Source organism: Silurus meridionalis, chromosome 19 (assembly GCF_014805685.1).
Source record: "Silurus meridionalis isolate SWU-2019-XX chromosome 19, ASM1480568v1, whole genome shotgun sequence".
NCBI classification, from domain to species: domain Eukaryota; kingdom Metazoa; phylum Chordata; class Actinopteri; order Siluriformes; family Siluridae; genus Silurus; species Silurus meridionalis.
Window position 1 is genome coordinate 6,197,155 of NC_060902.1, and position 20,746 is coordinate 6,217,900.

Genomic DNA, 20,746 nt, shown 5'->3' on the forward strand with positions numbered 1-20,746 from the left:
TGACTGACACACAGAATCCATCGCCTTAGTGAGAATCATAAATTCGTTCACCCAATTATAAGGGTGGCGTGGCGTCCTTAGCTCATTTGAAGTGGTGGCCCTTCACTGTCTTCAAGCCCGGCGATGCTTATAAAAGGCGGCCGGGAGGACAGTGAGGGGGAGAACCTTGGGTTCACGACTAATAGCAGCTCTCTTCCCTATTTCTCTCACTACAGGCAAAAGACGGCAAATGCGGAAGAGGAACTCCCACCAGGCCCTCGCAACGCCTCATAAGTGAGGAAGACTCATCGGCCCTGCGGCAGGAAGACCCTGACCTCTACGAGCCAATGGTGTCGCTGGCAGAGTCAGCCCGCCTGTCAGGACCTAAGGCATCGGAGCGCGGCGAGAAGAGGCTACAGTGGTGGAGAATGCGGGCATAAGCACAGACTGGTGGTTTCCCACACGATGGACACGTTCGCCTTAAAGCATGGACTCTGGGCCAAAATGCCATGGAAGGTGAGTTTAGAACTGAGGCGGGGGTGATGTGATGACAGGCTTCCGCCTTATGTACCGAAAGGGGCAAGCGCTCCGAACTCAACCGTCAGCAGGGTGCGAAAGGACGGTGCTGAGGCGGCGCAGAACCACATAAATAAACTAAATTGTTATTCATATTGTTTCTCACATTTATTAGAAGCAGTTGTATCCAATTTATGTTTGGTTTATTTAGCTAAACAATTCCAAGTACCAGACAAAGGAATTAAACCATTCTTTTATTTATTTATTTATTTTTGTAAAAGTTTGGTGCTTGGTATGTGTTTGAATGCAGTTCGTTTTGCTGTGGTGAGAGGTAATACTGTAAGTAGCTAGCTAGGCACAAATGTTATTTTACTAGCAATGGGCCTTAACAAGATACAAACCTCCTTATGCTAATTTACTTATAATTATTATGATTTTAGTTATTATTTTCTTTATGTATTAATAATATACATACTATACATATTTTGGTATTACCTTTCTTTTTTTTCTTTTCGTGAAAAAAGTTTGCATTTACGCACAACTTTACTTAGAAAATGTATAAATAAAGTGAACGAATGCAGTGGCTCATCACTGACACATCTGCCAGTGACTTGGCAAGTGCGCTATCGGCTCAACGGTTAAGGCTCTGGATTACTAATCAGCTGCCTCTGTTGGGTCACTGAGCAAGGCCCATAAACCTCTCTGTTCGAAAGGGGCTGTACCATTGTAACTCTGTACTCTGACTACAACTTCCTAACTGGGATATGCAAACAAAAACATTTTGCTGTGCTTAATGTATATGTGACTAGGGTTGTTAAATATCAGTCGTTATCGGGAAGTTGGTATTTACTCACCAAGAAATAAATGTGCTCAATCATTTCCCTTAGTTTGCATTAATTCGTGTTAATAGCTCACTATTTATTATACAACCTTCCTATGTCTAGTATTTCTAGTAGTTTCTGGTTTGGTTGCAGCACACTAGAGCTTTTATCATTTGTCTACCTCTGATGTATAAAATTCAAATTACACACTTTTCCATGATGTAGCGACCCGTCACTTTTCAGGAAGTAAATACATTTTGTAATAAATTTTTTAATCACTTTGATAGTGTAAACCTTTATAAACCTCCTGACAATTTGTAAATTTTATAGGCCCATGCCTAATGAGTAGTGAGTGCACTGGTGTGTTTTGTGGCAGCTAGAGTCGTAAGCTGCCTGGCACTTCAGTCCTCTTCATTTCCAAGTGGCTGGCGGTGGCCATTTTTTTTCCTCTTCAATCATCAGCAGCCATTTATGCTAAACCTATTATTTATGAACCCACTTTCAATCACACATTCATTTACAAATGAGAGATTCTGCAACGCCATCACTGGTACGTGATCCCGGAGTTGACTGGTTTGAAGTCAGATCTCTATAGCAAGCTACTCAAGATCTCACACCAACCGATGTAAACCATATCTTCATAGACCTGACTTCGTTTACAGAGGCATTGTTATGTTGTATCTCATAGTTTAAGTAAAGGGAAAATTTAATGATACTGCATCCCAAAACATCCTATACAACTGTGTGCCTCCAATTTTGTATTTGTATTTGAAGCCACATCCAATTGTGGATGTAATGTTATGGAATATCTGTGACATAAGTCATAGTTTCTGTTAACATGTACATTATAGCAGCTAGAAACTGTATTCTCTTACGAATTAAGGAAAGAAAAATGGATTTTATGATTTTACTAAGAAACTGGAAAGCCAAAGCTCCTCTGACCTGACTTCCTTTTGCTAGAAAGCACATTACAAATTACTTACACACTTCTAACCCTGACTGTACTTTATAGTGCAGTCATCAAACCATATTAAACTATAATAGGCATTGCACCATGGGTAATTCCTATTTATTACTGTAAATTACTTGAATGAATTGGTGTGAAGTGTGTGATGCCTATAACTCTTTAGTCATAAACCACTGACCTAAGGCTTTATACACAAACAGGAGTTTTCTATCTGATCTTTCTACAGGGAATAAATCGCCATTCGAAGAATTTCGAAGATTCTGACATCAGTCTATCTCCACCTTAGCGTTAGCCTCTGTCTCTGCCTTAGCATCAATTTCTGATCGACCTGCAATGGACCATCCTACAAGCATGTACTTTTACAATAGTTAAAATAAATTGTAAGAAATATAGATTGAAAAATAGTTGCCATATGTGTCACGTCTTGGCTTCAGTAATCTAGTCAACACAAGCCAATTATCTTCCCTCAACCTTACCTCGCAATGCTAACTCGACCAACAGATAAGAATTGACCACTTTAAAAGGAAATGCATGCAGTTCTGAAGGAATGTTAGCCTAAAGTATGCAATAATGACAGAATTGTCATTGTATGAACTATTTCTTGAAAAAGAAAAAAAGATTTTTTTTAATAAAATATTACCAAAATGCGATTTTGTATGTGATTTTGCTTATGAAATATTATTTACAGTATGTACAATATGTGTAAGTACTCACTTTTAGCAATAACAGGGTGCTTTTTGTTGATTTTAGGTGTTTCAGGTTGAATTTAGTTTTTTTTTCCTCAGTGACTCTTATATCAGTGCAGTGTTTGCACTTGCACTTCTGAATAAGGTATATTTACTCATTGTTACCTATCAATCTTTTTTTTTTTACATGTATTGACTGTTTCTTTATTTCTTTGTTGATTATCTCTGGTACCATGTAGCAGTAATTTAATTAGTACTAAGTTAAATCAATTCCAATGTAGATAGAATGTTTATATTGTGATAGTATTGTGCATAAATTGGTCAAGTTACCTAAAAAGTGTTTTTTTAACAAATTAATATTGTTAGTAAATATTATAATTTACAGTATATTTGTTTCATCAGTCATTACATTAGTTCATGAAGCCAAAACGCACATCTGCAAATAACTTGATGACTTTTTGTAGAGGTCCAAAACAATATGATACTCATAATTTCCCTCAGTATGAATGAAGACACTTAATTGGCTCGCTATTCCTTATTACATTTCACTTACATTGCACTCCCCACCCCATTTTTTTTAAGTCAGTTCGGTTTCTGTATGACCAAAAATGTGATACTGTGCAGCACACTAGAGCTTTTACTTTGCTAATGGCTTTACTGGTACCTTTGCTATGATGCATGTGCATTAATGTGTCCATAAATGTGTTACACACTTGTGTTTTTAATGGTTGTTTATTAACCCTATATTTGAATATACTGTTATACATGTGGTCAGAGGCATAAAAATTGGGTATGCAGTATATGCAGTGCATTGGGCACCACATATGTGGAGGGGCACCATCGTATGTAATGTATTTATTCTCATTTACCCCTCTTTTTTTAGAAGGGAGCACTAACCATGATCTTGAATACCCCTCAGCAAATATACACTTCCACCTCTAAATATATTTACATTACATATGATTGAACAATAAGTATTCTGCAGGTGCTTAATGTCTCATTAAATTAATTCATGTTTAATGAATATTTAATTCATACTGTTCATTACAAACTGTAACTGTTGTATATGGAAAAATATATACAGTATGTATATGAAAATTTGATAAATTGAATTGCAAGGTCAGAAAGAAAAAACAATCTACGAAAGGCATGGCATTTTGCCATTTTGCCATTAAATCACTGTTCAGTAAGGTTTTAATGTGTCTTTTCAGACAGTCACAATATGCTTTCACTGTTTTTATTTTATTTAAATCTTAGCTTTAGATTATTCAAATCTAAGATGACATGTTAAAGCAATTACATTAATCTGTACCTGGGGTATAAGATACAATATTACACTGTGTCCTAAAACCACAGTACCTGCATTTTCTCAGTAAAATCTCATAAAACACTATATATTTGCTAATAATTGAATAAAAAAAATTTCAAAATAAAACAAATTTATTTTTATTTAATAATAGAAGTTAATAACAACTGCTAGGTCACTTTTGCCTGTGTTTTCTTTTCAGCTGGACAGAAATGTAAATGGCTTACTTTTTCACTGTATATTGTATTTTTTTTAAAACAAACCTCCGAACAGCACTGCCCTAAAGCTGTTTTTCTAGCAAAAATATAGGTGGTCACATTACATTTTTAAATAACTGCACTTTTCATACCAAATTTTTTATCTGCTATTAAATGAATTAGACCTTCTCAAGATTTTACATGCCTGCAATCGCTTTAGCTATAAAAATAAATTCAATGGACTTAAAATATATTTATTTTATGAATGTTATTTGAATTTTATAGCTTTCCTGAACGCATTAGGTTTGATGCTGGTGGTTGGGCCGCTACATATATGAACATTATAATAAATAATGTTATGATGTATGGCCACTGTAAGAAAATCTAATAACATGGACACTTTTGCTCTTAGGGAGTCCTCATACCAGGCATTGAGAACTACCACAGTAGGTAAATAAGGTGAATACCATAAGTTTCAAGCAGCTATTATGAGCAGAGAGAAATCAGTGAAATTTTATGAAAATGAGAGTCCACTTTGATTACAGCTTGAATCACTTTCTGCTGGTGAAGCACGTAATTCCATAAACATTATGTGGTCTGTGTAAATGTAACAAATTCACTTGATTTTCATTAACACTTACTTGTCCATAGTGCAAAATGATGCAGCTGCATTGCCGTGCCACATCTCCGATTCCAAATCATACCTAATTCTCCAGCTAAGCTTTCCCTATCTCTTATCCTTAAACCATCAACACTTCCTTTCTTTTTAATGACACTGGACACTGGACACACATACGCATGGCTCTTAATGTCGGAGACTGTGTAGAGATGAAGCACCTGTTTATCAGTGCAGCAACAGTGCGCTTTCACAAACAGTGCTAATTACACAGGGATAAAGACTTGTTTATCACCCAGCTTACGAGGCACAAGTTAATTGCCTCAGCTTGTCATTTTTCACTCTCTCTCTTTCTCGTGCATTTCAGTTCTCTTCAGCTGGTGGTTTCTGCGATTCGCTGTCTCGCTGCTCTCACCTTTCCTCATCAACGCAATTCAGTCGTTTTTCTCTCGTTTTGCAAGTAGAAGGTGAAATGGATCGGAACACCTACTGGGATTTAAACACACAGCAGGAGAAACATATAAAGCCATAGAATATGCTGATTCAGCAACCGTATAACATGATAAGAAGTAGTATTTTATGCACCTAATGATTTTGCAGTTCTTCCCTGTATATATGTTAGCCAGGAATGTCAATGAAATGCATTAGATTGCATTTTAAACTTTAGACATTTCCATCTGCTCTTTATGCTCATTAAGGACAAGGCTGTCTCTGTGGGCATAATTTTTTTTTACTAAAGCCCCATTCAGAAATCTGCAGAAGGACATCTGTCTTTTTATTTAACAGCACTGTTTGTAGCCTTCTTAGTTAAGGCGCTCCTTTTTAATGTCGTGATAAAAGCGGAAACTGTTTACAAAATCCTGTCAGGAACACATCCACGCATTTGCATTCACAGTTTTCTCAGGTATCTACCTCATTTTCTGTGGGCTGGGGAGTCTTCAGACATGCTTGCAATGGGCCATTAGTTCTGACACAACAAGATCTGGCAAGTTGCTCATATCTACCTTCCCCTAGCTAACAACCCTCCAAAGGTCAAGCCTGCCAGGGCAAGACTTCCTACAGAACATTTTTGCTTTAAATCATGTGGTTGAAACATTCCAGTTATAGTTCAGTGCTACAGTATAACAGGCATTGTCACAAGCTCACCTGTGGTAAACTGATTCATTTCTAATTCATGTCAAACTCTTTAGGTTTTCATTTGACTCACAGTTGTATAATGTATAATGTGTCTAGTTTTAATACAGTTTACCCTCAATTCACACTGGAATAATAATCAAAGAGTCAGGTGGCACATCGAGCCCTTAGTTCAGTCACAGCAGGCAAATTTCACATGTCTTTAGAGAATTTAATTATCAGATATCAGTGGATAAATTTGCATTTCTGGCTATTTTTGATTTTAAAAGCGACATTGGCTGTGGAAGGTTTAATGACTCAGGTAAAGTCTAGCAGACTTGGTAAACAGAAAATTGCCAAACAGCAATGAAATAAAGTAAAACACTGAAAGAATAATGGCAAAAAAAAATAAAAATTAACAATGGCTTATGATCAAACTCTTGATGTCACCCAAATGAGGATGGGTTCCCCTTTTGAGTCTGGTTCATCTCAAGGTTTCTTCCTCATTACATCTAAGGGAGTTTTTCCTCGCCACAGTCGCCATGGCTGCTCATCAGGGATAAATACACACCATTCACCATAACTGTTGATTTCTGTAAAGCTGCTTTGAGACAATGTCTGTTGTGAAAAGCGCTATACAAATAAACTTGACTTGACTTGACTTATTAAGGCTCAATACAGGTGAATTTGTTTCATTCATTGTAATAAGGTTAACACTTGGACTGCCCTAATCGTTTGGGGTTGAATTTATTTTTTACAGGTGTCTTTTAAATGTGTCTACAGCTGTCTAAATCAGCCATGTCAATGTTTTTCTCCGTACTCTAAGAAAATTGCAGGCCGAATAATTTCATCTCAGTTTTTGCTCTGTACAGATAAACACATCCACGATTTTCTATGCAGATGTCACTTTGGGTTGGGGGGAATAGAGATGTCAGACTAGTCGTATTTATTCTTTGTACCTTCACCAGATATTAAACACTGAATCGCAACAATTTTAAAGTATGCTATATTAGAGGTATTCATCCGTGGACTAGGTCTGGGTGGTAAACGGATAATTTAGTTAGGTGACATCCTGACGGATAATTAAAGAGGCATTATCACATGACATTAAAGCACAACAAATTCTAGGGTGCATAGAAAATTTAGCTGAACTACAATGAAACTTGGTCCTTGTGTGGTAACTTTACTTCGCTGTGTGCATTTTAGCACTAAGAAAAATCATTAAAATAAACTATTTCAATCCGAAAATATGCCTTTAGTGTAAAACTGGATCAAGAGCAGTGGTGGACAGTAACAAAATAAGTGCAATTCGTGCAGTACTTTTTTTGTATCAGACTTTACTGAAGTATTTCTATTTGGGCTGTAGTGAAGACTTTAAACTTCACTACATTTCAAAGTCAAATATCGTACTTTTTACTTAAAATCAAAACTAAATCAGTCATTCCTTTTTATTTATGAGCGGATAAAAACTTAACTAGTCAAGCACGCAGCAAGCCACCAATCAGGGTTAAGCACACTCTGTTTTGAACTTGTTTTGATTGCCACTTGGTGGTATCTACTTATCACCAACATACAGTTCAGCGTCAATTCAACAGCAAGCAGAATATTCAGAGAGGAATAAATGCTGAAAGAAATTCCTGACTCTGACTTGCCACAACACCCGTGGTCTTATTTGTGCCAATTTTTTAAATAGTTGAAAAGAAGGTTTTGGGCTCGTGATAATTGTAATAGATATCAATCAGTGTTTGACTCATTAATATCATTCTATTAATAGATCGGTGTGCTGAGATTCACATTAGAGTCTTTACACATAAACTGAGTTGATCAAGCAGATTTTGTCTTGTAACAAAAACGATAATAGAACATGATAGCCATAAAAAAAAATCATAGTATTTTGGATACCTAAGAGCATTTGATGGCAAATACTTTTGTACTTTTACTCAAGTGGACGTTTAAAGAGGGCACTTTATCTTTTACTGCAGTAACAGTTTATCCACCGTATCTCTACTTTAACTCAACTACATGGTTTGTGTTCTTCGCCCACCACTGATCAGTAGTTTGTTCGATGGCTCTGGGGATGTCTTTTGTGCTTTGTGTCCAAGCAGAAAGCAACAACTCTGACCACCCTGACATTCTGACACAACTGTAATGTACAAAAAGCCAAATCTGCATGTTTCTGTGAACATGATGCTCTCCCAAATGGACCTTTCAATCCTGTATTCAACTTGTCCCATTAATAGGTACTGAAACTGAAAAATAAAAGCAGGCACCGCAAACCGCACACCCAGTCAGTCAAAGATTAAGCATTAATTAAGAAATGACACGAGCGAATACATTTATGTGTCATTGTTTCCGCCACCTCTTTGCAAAGCCTTGTTTCTGCCTGCAGGCTCTTCTTGCCACTGCCTTAACCACAGTTGTCAGTATTCAAAGGAATGCTTCTTGATTGGTGATCACATGCTGCTTCTTACATGCGCTACATTCAGAGGTGTAAACAATGATAACAAAAAAAGAAAAAAAAAAGAATATGACATCCCTATGAGAGGAGTCAGCTCACTTTTTTCCGCAGATGTGTGCCAATCCTTCCCACTTATTTTCTGTTCGCTCCCATGACAAGGACTTGCGAATTCAAAAGTCAAAGTTCACCTAGTCTGAATGGAGCGAATATAGCCAATACCAAAAGCGACTGAATATCTTTCGTGCTTTTTTGACTTCACTTTAGGCATTTGGTTTGAACCCTGCTTTGAACTTGCTTTAAAAGAAGAACAGTAGTTCTCTGGTGTGGCGAGAGGTCAATGCGTAAATGCTAGTTGTTGATGTTTAGCACTTCAGTATGCTAATGATTACTCAGTTGTTGCCAGTAGGACTCCACTAAGCATTAAGACAAATGCTGGCTTAGTCTCTTGATTAACATAATGCCTCGCTATAAAGCAGCGTGCCTCTGAACGCGCCTAACCTCCCTCTGCTGCTGCACTGTGTGTAACATGAGATGCAGGACTCACTCTCTGACTTGTGTTGGAAAATTGAGACAGTTTTTGTGACATTCTAATACTGCAGAGGTACTGTCTCACAGAGTGTGGGACAAAACTGCATACTGGATCAATACGCTAAAAATACTTTATAGGCATTGATGTGCATGGGGAAGAGTGACCGAGCATTACATACATGGATCTAATAATTTCTGTGATCGTGTGTGCACATTTTCCACTGTCTGTCATGTCTTAGGAACAAAGCTAAGCACATGAGGAGTTTGATGAGATACCAGAAAACTGAACAACTGCAAATGTAAAAAAAAAAAGGGGAAAATAGCACTCCACAATAAAAAGTAGATGAGCGCTTATGATCTCTGTTGATCTTGATTACCAATGAAAAACATATTTTAACAGAGCGCAGCACTTGAAGACTTTCCTTGTCATCCTTTAAGCTAATTAGCCACCAGGGAATGCAGTGTATAGCTAATGTTAATTAAGCTTAAGATATTTTGTCACAGACAAACGTGAAGAGGTTTTGAGTGCACTAATCCAAAGACAGTTTGCAAAAAAAAAAAAACCAAGTATCTAAACAAATTTCTCAACTTAGTAATTAGAGTAAACGTTTGGCTGCTGTCTAGAACCCATTAGCTAAAAGTTTAAATGAAAGAACAAACTAGGTTAAAAATAATTTGACAAAAGAGCTAAATGGATGTTATTCCCTATACGTTTTAACAGTTCTCTCTCTCTCTTTATATATATATATATATATATATATATATATATATATATATATATATATATATATATATATATATACATACATGCATACATATAAATAAATACATCTTTTTTACAATCTTTTTCAACTGAAAATGGTATTGAAATCTAATCATTTGAAATATGATAACTTAATAAACCATTCTAATAGACTTTTTATCAAAATAAATATTTTATTTTCTTTAGAAAAATCCTCCCTTAGCATGAATTAGCTGCTTTACACACTCTTGGCACCCATACAGTTAATTTCTCCATACATTCAGCTGAAATACCATTCTTAAAACTTGACTAAAGTGTTCTTCACTAGTGTGATATTTTTTTCTGATCTAGTTCATCCCAAAGCAGTTCAATCGGATGTAAGTGCGGTTACTGAGCAGGCCATTTCATGACTGTTTGCTCCAGTTGACTGTTCTCTTAATAATGCTTATAGAGCTTGGATGGGTTATTGCTTTGGGTCATTGTCTTGTTGGTTCCAATTATCCTCAGTCTAGACCGAAGTGCATGGCGTTAAAGTATGTAATGGTAGCCATGTTAATTCAGTATCCCCCTAATCTGAAACAAGTTTTCAACCCTGCCTGCTCTAAAACAACCCCAACCATTAAGCTTTCACTCTCTTGTTGGATTGTGCTCGTGAGGTGGTCTGATAGCATCTTCTGATCTGTTTTCTGTCTTACATAATTTCTTCTGTTAGAGTAAAAGACTAATTTGTTCACAGAACATTTATTTATGTTATTCACTGTCTGGATCATGAGTGTTTTTCCCTTTTACCTAGTTTGCTGAATAGAATTCTGTAATATTTTGAAAGATATTTCTGGTATCGTCAAATAAATCTGCGTGCAAAAATTATTGTGATATCTACATTATATTGTGCCTGAAGAAGCATTTCAATAAGCAGCTATTAAAAAGGGAATAAGTGGTCAGTCAGATTTGATATATATATTATATATCATGTGTGGTTTTCATAAAATGATTAATTATTTTTTATTACCATTTGCTTACTTGCTTGTTATTCTATTATTGTTGTTGTTGTTGTTGTTGACTGTCTTTCACACAATAAGGGCAGCATGACATCAGTAAACAGGTATAGGGTTAGGGTTAGGGTAAACTATTGATAATTATACGTAGTGAACTAACATTTAGGATTAAGGTTAGGTAAATAATATTCTATCAATCAAATGTAAAAAAAATGCAAAGTAAATGTTTTTTTGTTTGTTTGATTGTTTGTTTGATTGTTTTTACTGTAAATTTGAAAAGAACACAGAATTAAAAAAAAATTCGCAGCATCTGGGTTTCTAAGCTTCTCAGTCACTATTTAAATGTGTGCAATCTTTTGATATTGACCATCTCCTTTGTACAAAAGGTCAGAGTTTTTATATAAATAAATAAACATAAAAAAACCGAAATTTAAACCTTCGACACACATTTATTCACGACGTCCTCTTTTTACTCAGATATGAAAGAGAAAAAAAACGCCACTGAAAAATTATGTTTAATCCTCAAACATTTGATTTACTGATGTGCAAATCAAGCATCGAAATCCGCCATGATGTACAAATCCGGTAATTAAAACCGTCTGTGTGGAAACAGCAAAAGTTCCATTTGGTGTCCTGATTTACGTAATTTAAAATGCCATAATTACTTTCAAACCTTTACAAGCATATTTTGTCTTCATGCTCAATGAAGAGTATGGTTTCACTTATGATAAACATACATTTGCATAAAGCATCTATATTTGTCCATGCCCATGTTGATTAGAGTATTAAAACCGTATAAAACTTTAATTAATCAGATAAAAATGTGCGATTAAATTGTGATGATTCGCGGATTAACTCGTGACAATCATGCGATTAATCATGATTAAATATTTTAATCGATTGACAGCCCTAATTATAATGTAAGTCAGAGAAGAAATCCAGATTAAAATGCAGGGCACGGTGCACACGTGTACATTTACAGGCAATTTAACATTGACAATCCACTTCTATTTTTAACCTGGCAGAAAGCCACACAGACATGAGAAGAGCAATGAAAACTCTAATCCGAGCTCAGGATCAAACCCAGGACTGTGAAGCTGTAAGGCAGCAACTCTACACACTGTGCCATTACTTCCGTCATTTCATATAACAGTCACAATTTCTACAGCACAGTGAGGACACCCAACAGAGCCCGTTCCAGTCACTGTTCTCATACAGCAAAGTTCAGCAACTCTTAGGTTCTTACAAAAGTTCAGGGATCTAAGTGCCAACATGCTACTAATAGTTTGTATCAAACAGACAGCTTTTTTAATAGACTTGAACTTCTTAACTGAATTTTAAACACAACTGTCAGACTGACTTCAGAGGCATCTGTCCTTATCTTTTCTTCTAAATATTATCCCAAGATTACACATGCTGCATTGTGATCCGGAACAGTGAACACAAAGATCTTGTGTACGCTGATTGTTGCAATTTGAGAACCGACACAAGTCTTACAGGTATTAAATCATAAGCGTTAAATCAAGCATTTATGCAATGAGCCAATCAGAGCAGTGCAGATCATGCATATATACATCAAATTAATGTTTTACATCAAACATTAACCAAATAACTGTGAGAAAATGTGATCTACCGATGCGAGAGGTCAGAGAAGCTGGTTTATGTTGACAGGAAGGCAATTGTAATGCAGAGGACTGCATCAGGGTATCTGACGCTACGCTGAGAAAAGGCTCACCCAAAACATGAATAGATAAACATTGGAAAATCCATATCTGGTAGTTTTCTAATCTTCAGAAACACATTATGAAGAGATTGTGCATACTATAAAGCAATCAGAATCTCTAACTATAATGGAATGACTGGATAAAGTGTGTATCGAATGTACACAGATAGTGCATGCAGCTACATATAGTATCTTTAGAGATTGAGCTGAATAGACTTCAATATTCAGTACACATACTGGTTCATGTTCTCAAAGCACTTAGTCTCACTAAGACTATTATACTCTATGGATTGCTTTTGCATTAACATCATGTGTTCGGTTTTAATAAAAAATAAAAAAACACACGCAATGTTCTTGGTTTAATTTCATTATGTACCAGAAATATCATTTTCAGGCACACTCGTTAATAACTTGAATACAATGTAATTGTATGTATATAATTACTATATAATTAAATTGAAGGTAAATAATCAGTACCTTTTTATTTTTTTAATCTCTATAAACTACATCTGATTACCACCAACAAGAACTTTGACTTTAATCTGCATGTACTGTATTTGTGAAAAAGAAACAGAAGTCCCAGTTATCCAAAATTTACCATTAGGAAAGTCTAAGGCAGGTTACAGTACATTTTATCAATAAAGATTAACTTCAATCAATAAAGGTTTGTGAAATGTAGTAATTAATTCTTAAGTCAAATGCATTTGCATATCTGAGTGCAAATCCAATACCGAAGAAAATAGATTTTTATTATTTCCTTAAACTACAAAAAAAAACATTAATTATTAATATAAAAAAAATTATTATATTATTATTATTCTTGATTTCCACAATAATTTCCCAACTGTTTTTTTTTATGTATTATTATGTGACACATTGTGCTTTTTATGGAACTTGTGTGAGACTCTCAGACAGAAGAGTTTGCTTTTTCCGTATTTCCAGTAACATAATATGCTGTGGGTTTTATTGTCCTAATGAATTCAAGACAGAGGGGTAAGAGGTCCTGGTGAAGGACCCAGAGTATGTAGCTACTATACGTAATCAATTACAGGGAAAATTAGTGACTCGTGATTTTATAAATGTTCAAATAAATGTCACCATATCAATAATTATATACTTTGTTAAACAATGACACCTATTTTATTTGTTTGGGAAAAAATGGTTTAAATGTTTAATTAATGTGGTTTAAGGTTAAAGTTAAATAAAGTACAAAGAACAGAATTGATAATCTCAGTGTTATCTTTTTCCCTAATAATTCAACTTAAACTTATGTACTCTACATACCATGCAGATTTATATCATAAAGCATACGTTACTATATGCAGTTAGTTATTACCAAATATAGATATATAAAACATTTTCATATACTATAGTAAAAAGTACACTAAACATGCAAAAGTTTTAGGCCACATGACTTTTTCAGCCATATGTGTTTTTTTTCCAAACTCTTACCACAAAGTTATAGGATGAATTATTGTGCATATACAAAACTACAGTATATAGAATGACTTTGGATGCAGTAGCATTACATTTTTCATTCACTTAAACAAGGAGACCCAAGCCTGTCCATGCTCCATGAAGATATAGATGATAAGGGTTGAATTGGATGATCTTGGGTGATCTGCTTTCCTTATTGAACACCTTTGGGATGAATTGACGTGCTGACTGCAACCCAGGCGTCCTCACTCTACATCAGTACCTGATTTTACTAATATCCTTGTTGCTGAATAAGCACAAATCTCCACAACCACACTGCAATGTCTATTGAAAAATCTTCCCAGAACAGTGGAGTTTATTATAACAGCAAATTTGGACTAAATGTGAAATGGGATGTTCAAAATGCATCTTATAGTAAGGTGTCCACAAACTTTTGTCTATATTGAGTATATTATGTTCTAAGAATACCATGAGACTAAAACCCTCTTGTATGAGACAGAGTGTAAGAGTTAATACAGCAAACAGTACAAGTTGTTTTGTTTTTTTTAAATCAATTTTGTCGATTAGATTAAAGCTGTGGAGATTAAATAGCCACATAATTTAACCTTTTATTTCGAATTGAACAACTGCTCCAGACTCCTACTTAAAAATAATGGAGTCCACATGTTTGTGTTCTTTTCTCAGACAAGTTCATGTCAGTGCTAATCACACACTACATATACAGTGATTAGGATGAGATTAGGTTGGAAAACACTGTTAATTCAACCTTGAGACATAAACTCACCTGAACTCTTTTTATCTAACCCTACACACTGAACTTACTAAAGAAATTATATTTTCTAAATTGCTTTCTCCTTCTTTATTTTCTTCTCATTTGCATTATTAATGAAACTGGGTCAATGCTTTCTATAACGGTCATACTCGTTCTATCTAATAAAAACGTGCATATCATGTTAACATGCATTTATAATGCTTTATGTACATATTATTTACATGTATTTTCTTTATATAGACACATTTATGTTCCTCTTGTTTAAATGCAACAAACTATCTTAAAGGCAAAAGCACACAAGAATTGGACTGGAAGAAAGTTCTGTGGACAAATGAGTCTAAATTTGACAACTGTAACATTAACAGAAGAACTTAGGTAAGATGTACAGTTGAGAAGTTGTCACCAGACTGCCTTACATCTACGGTCAAGCATGGAGGTGGAAGCTTAATTGTTTAATTAATTGGGGTTGTTGTGGAGCGTGTAAACTTGGAGACTTGGTACAGGTAAGAGAAATACTAAAGCAACATTGCTACCATTTCATACTTCAGTGCCATGCAAATTCATTTGGACTGTGGCTAAATGGAACCAACCAGGGCTGCAACGACTAATCAATAAAATCGATAATAATTGATAATGAAATTCGTTGTCAACGAATGCCGTTATCAATTAGTTGGGCTGCTCAAGTTACTGCTTAGCGTAACGGTAAGATAGAAGACAAATGAAAATAAGACAGAAAACAACGGTGTGTACTGAGTCAACGCAGAGGAGCAAAAGAAAACACACTGGTGTCCCTTATGAAGGCAAAACATCAGCAGGGTTAGCAAATACGTATATAATGTATTTCCTCATCATGTCAAAATGGTGTAGTTTAATCAGGTGCTATTGTGTAAACTGTTTGTTTGCTAACTTCAGGACAGTCGAACTGGATCTGTTCTGTCATGACTCGCGAGCATCAGGTTGCTCAATCAGCTCGCTCACAACATAGTCATAGATTCAATTAAAACGTTGCAAACAAACACTAAAAGCAGAAAATATAACAGCAGAAATAAACGATTACATTTTTAGTCACTGTTGTTTGTTTTAGCTAATGTTCATGCTTTTGTACACCAATGCATATTTTGTCCTTTGTATTTATGCCTGTTAGCTTGCTAGTTTTTTTTATAGCATTTGTCTACTACAACAGTTGACTTATGTTTTTCAATGTGATTTACTGCAGCTTTACTATGTTCAAATGCTTGTTTTTAATGTTTCTATATTTAATTTATGCATATATCATTTAATTAATATGCATATAAATAAAATGTATTATATTCCAGATGCTTATATCTTCACAACTAAACAGTGTCTGTATTTGTTTTAAAGAATAGTTGTCCACTTGCCACCTGCAATTATCATTAAAAACAATACAAATGTTGATTTACACAATTTACACATTGCATACTCAATAAACTTTAAAATTATAAAATTAAAGATAGTTAAAGTATTATTTTTTTATTATTATTAATCTTGTTTTATTATTATTAATAATTCAAGAGATTTATATATAAATCTCTTGAATTAGGTATCTATAAAACAGATTATTTCATTGTTTTTATCTGATTAATCAATCAATAATAATAATAAAACAAGATTAATAATAAAAAAATACAATAATAAAAATCATCTGATTAATCGGTTAAAATTTTAAATAATTAATCATTTAAATAATCTTTATTTGCAGCCCTAAAACCAAATTCACCATAAATCAATACAAAGACCTGAAGCACATGTCCAAGCTCTGTAGGCATTCTTTGGAGAGTAAAAATTGGCTGGAGTTGTTATCTGCCCAGTCACCACACCTAAACCCTATTGAACTGCTCTCAGATAAACTGTATTGCAGGGTCAGAAAGAAACTGCGAAGAACACCTTTGGCAAGTTTTACAAGAGGCATGGCGAAGTATTTCAGCTGAATGTTTGGAGAAACACACTGTCCAATTGCCAAGAGTGTGTAAAGCTTTTACTCATGCTAAAGGAGGATTTAAAAAAAAAGTTTAACATCTGCACATTTATATGGTATATAAATTGGTCAAACTAAATCTTCATGACATTAAATAACCTACTTGTTTCATACACACAAAGGAATCTGCATCTGTCTCTTCAAAACCATAAAGGGTGTATACAGATTTTGACATTTTACAGAATATATTATAAGCATTGTTTATAACACACTAACACCCAAGTATTAAGAAAGACATTTCAGCTTTAGTTTTGCTGAGTGCATTATGTTCAGTTCTAGAAACACTGACCAAGTATTTTCCCAGTTTGTAAAACTCTGTAATTTGATTGTCTGGTAATAAATCTGCTATAATAAAGCTGCTTTTATTGTATAATCGAAATTGTCAGTTTTACGATACAGTATATGATTGATCATATTCTCAAGAAACTCGTCTTTCTGTGTTGCACTCGGAAAGTCGGAGTAATTTATTTTCTCTAACATCCCAATTAATACGGTGAGATTATCAGGATCCCACACTACACAACTTTACAACTTCTGAGAGAACCTGTCAGTATGTCTACTACTGAACATAGTGCACTCAGCAAACTGAAGTGGACACATTGTGTTATAAACAATGCTTGTAATGCATTTTAACACTTTCTGAATGCATTTTTAAACACTGCTATGACCTCTCATGTCTATCCATAACCTTAACATTTATATAAGTTATAACATGCATTCATGGGTAAAGATATCACTTTCATAAAAAAATTAAAAAACCTGTAAAACTGTGCATAATGCATTATGAATGTATTATACAGTAGAATACTTACAGTACATATCCTATAAATATGTCCTTCTTATGAACCGTTAACATACCATAGAAATGCATTATGTCTTGTTTTGGGGGACATTTTAAAGGCCTTCATAGAATGCGTATGACTTATGAATACATTCTAATGTGTTATGAATGCATTCATACGTTGTGAAACATCCATAATTTGTGATGCATGTGGATATACGCATAAGTCAATACAAGTATGGCACAAAAACTCTTACCAAACTTTTACTGACATGTTATAAATGCATTCATAGGTCACGAAGCATTTAATCCTCATAGAAAGCTGTGTGAAAGCATAACAACTTGTCATGAATGCATTCATAGGTTGGGGAATATAGTATGTGAGCTACAGACAAAGTGTCCTAATGCCTTGTAAATACATTATAACATGTTACGTATGTTTCTGTAAGTACTGACATATAGTCAACATAGTGTTTTGAAGCATTACAGTATGAATGCATTATTAGATGTTATGGAAGTGTCCATTAATCATTACATATATGGCCTCAAAAATCTTACCAAAATTTGAATAACACAGTCATGATGCCTATGGTCTTCATAGATAGTGTTTCAAAGCATTATGAATAGATAAATTATGAATAAATTATAACATGCATGGCCCAAAAAAGTCCTACCAAACTTTTAACATTTAGCATAATGCTGTGTGAATGCACTATGACATTTTACTGAATGCATTCATAGGTCAAGAAACATTTGATTCTCATAGACAGCTGTGTGAATGCATAACAACTTGTTATGAATGCATTTAAAGATCATGAAACAATGTTTTCAGAGAAACCTATTAATGCCTATTAGTACATTTATGTTGTATATATCCATAAGTAATGATATATATGATCTTTATAGAAAGTGTTTTAAAGCATTATGAATGCATTATCACATGTCGTGAATGTAACTATAAGTCATTACTATGGCCAAGATAAGGTCTTGCGAAACTTTTATTAATGCCATTTAAATGCGTTATAACTGTGTTATGAATGCATTCATTAGTCATGATATAATTTGTCCTTATAAACAGCTGAGTAAATGTAAAAACTTGTAAAACTTTTTTAAAAGCATGCATAGGTCGGAAAACAAGTGGTCTTCAGAGAAAGTGTTCTGATGCCTTGTGCATGCATTATAACGTTATGAATGCATTTCTAAGTCCAGAAGCATTTGGTCTTTAGAAAAAAGTGCTTTTTTGTGTTATACCAAATTTGGGAGCTCACCTGCCATTGAGCAGCGCGAGCAGCTCTCCCGCATGGTACAGGTCATTGCGCGTGACGCGGCTGAAGCGGAAGGAGTTGAGGTTGCAGAAGGTCACGGCTGGGAAGGTCATCAGTGGGGTCGCGATCTCGTCCAGCTTGGTCACGTGCGGGTACTGCAGGTAGAAGCGCACGCGGTCGGCGCACACGAACACGAGGAACGAGAGCGAGCCTGCGAAGAAGATGATCCACAGGCAGCGGCGCACGCACAGCCGCTCGTAGGTGAACATGTGGGCGATGCCGTGCAGCGTGGACCTGCTCGCGAAAACTTCGATGGGCGCCGGTCGCTCGCATTCCACGTTGTCGTCGTCGTTTTCGCCTCGGAGATCCATAGCTGGTGCGCGGACACGGGACTCGGGACGCGCGTGAGCAGGGGGGAAAGACGACAACAACAAAAAAACGAGATCACCAAGTTTTTCTCGGGGTCTTTAACGGAGACGCAGTCCAGGCTTGATGAGTGCCGGAGCGTTTACTTTCATCCCTCAACAGAAAATCGATCGATCCTCCACTACTGATTGAGACACCGGAAATGAGCTTTTACCCCTTTTTTTCTTTCCTTTCTTTTTTTCCTTCTTAGTAGAACGATCCACGTGAGACGGCGTTCATTTCCAGTCGCCCACCAACCACCAAAGTCCTGACAAGTAAACGACTCCACGTGCTTTTTAAACGGGTTAATAATCAAAAGAACGCGCGCGGGGTTTGTTTAGAAACAGCATGTTTACAAAGCTGTCACTGGGAACACACATCTCCATCCCCCGGTGTGCTCCTTCCTGTCCGCGAGCGACATCCAGAAACACACACACACACACACGGGATAGAATAAGAGCGAGAAATCCAAATCTAAAGATAATTCGGTCCAAATAAAATAAATACAGTAAGTTCTCGTTTCTCTAAATCCGAATATGTGCACGAGATGGTCACTCGAGATCTCCTGGATGCCTGGCTCCTTTCCCAGCTCTGCTCTGACCGTGGTGATGCCCTGAATCCCTCCTTTATGAAGCTTCGATGTGGTGATGTGGACGAGGATCACGTCTTCAGCTCACAACGGAGGACGGAGGGATGTGAGAGGAGAAAACACACCGACTCTCAACCTTATTCATACACACATACACACACGCACGCGCGCACCCGCGCACACACTGCGACGCCGCGTCCACATCAGTGCACCATTAGCCTTGGTTTTGGTCCGACTCGACCATTTTTTGCGTCTGTCAGAAATAAAGAAAGAGAGAGAACGAGAGAGAGAGAGAGAGAGAGAGAGGGGATGGTGTTGGTGGTGGTTTTTGCTGAGCTCGCGGGTGTCTGAATGTGCAGCTTCCAGCCTTTCTGAACACTATTGATCTGACTCACCTGCTCCCACTATGCTAATGTCATTATCACGGCAATCATACATCTAATCTCCCTGTAGAGACCACCAATGCCCCAGGGCACTCCATGGATTTACCCAATTAGGGTACCTGTGGAAATTGGGCTACTGTTGGCTGAAGGAGTAGAAGGAGAGGAAGATGTCTACAGAGGAAGACATGCAAGTAGTTGGGTTGAAAGAGGCAGATGTGGAGGACAGGGGGGTATGGAGATGGATGATCCGCTGTGGCGACCCCTAATGGGAGCAGCGGAAAGAAGAAGAGGAAAAAGTTGTTCACCAAAAATACCCAAAGATGCACTGTAAAGGAAAGCCTTCGAAAACATTTGGAAAAAAAACAAATCAGAAATGAGTTGCTGAAAGAGTGCTGAAGAACACAATTAAAACCCTTATAAAATTCGTCATACGAATCGAAATGGTTTTAATGGGAATTTTAACGGTCTCTG

General features: G+C 36.0%; 1 protein-coding gene across 1 annotated transcript in view; it reads right to left on the reverse strand.

The window, feature by feature from the left end:
- Nucleotides 1-20,435, reverse strand: part of asic1b (acid-sensing (proton-gated) ion channel 1b) — a 355,295-nt gene extending 334,860 nt beyond the window's left edge. Inside the window, exon 1 of the mRNA XM_046875193.1 lies at nucleotides 18,902-20,435. Within this exon, the coding sequence (XP_046731149.1) occupies nucleotides 18,902-19,269 (368 nt within the window). The 5' untranslated portion in view covers nucleotides 19,270-20,435. The remainder of the gene's footprint in view (nucleotides 1-18,901) is intronic.
- Between the last annotated feature and the right edge of the window lie 311 nt (nucleotides 20,436-20,746).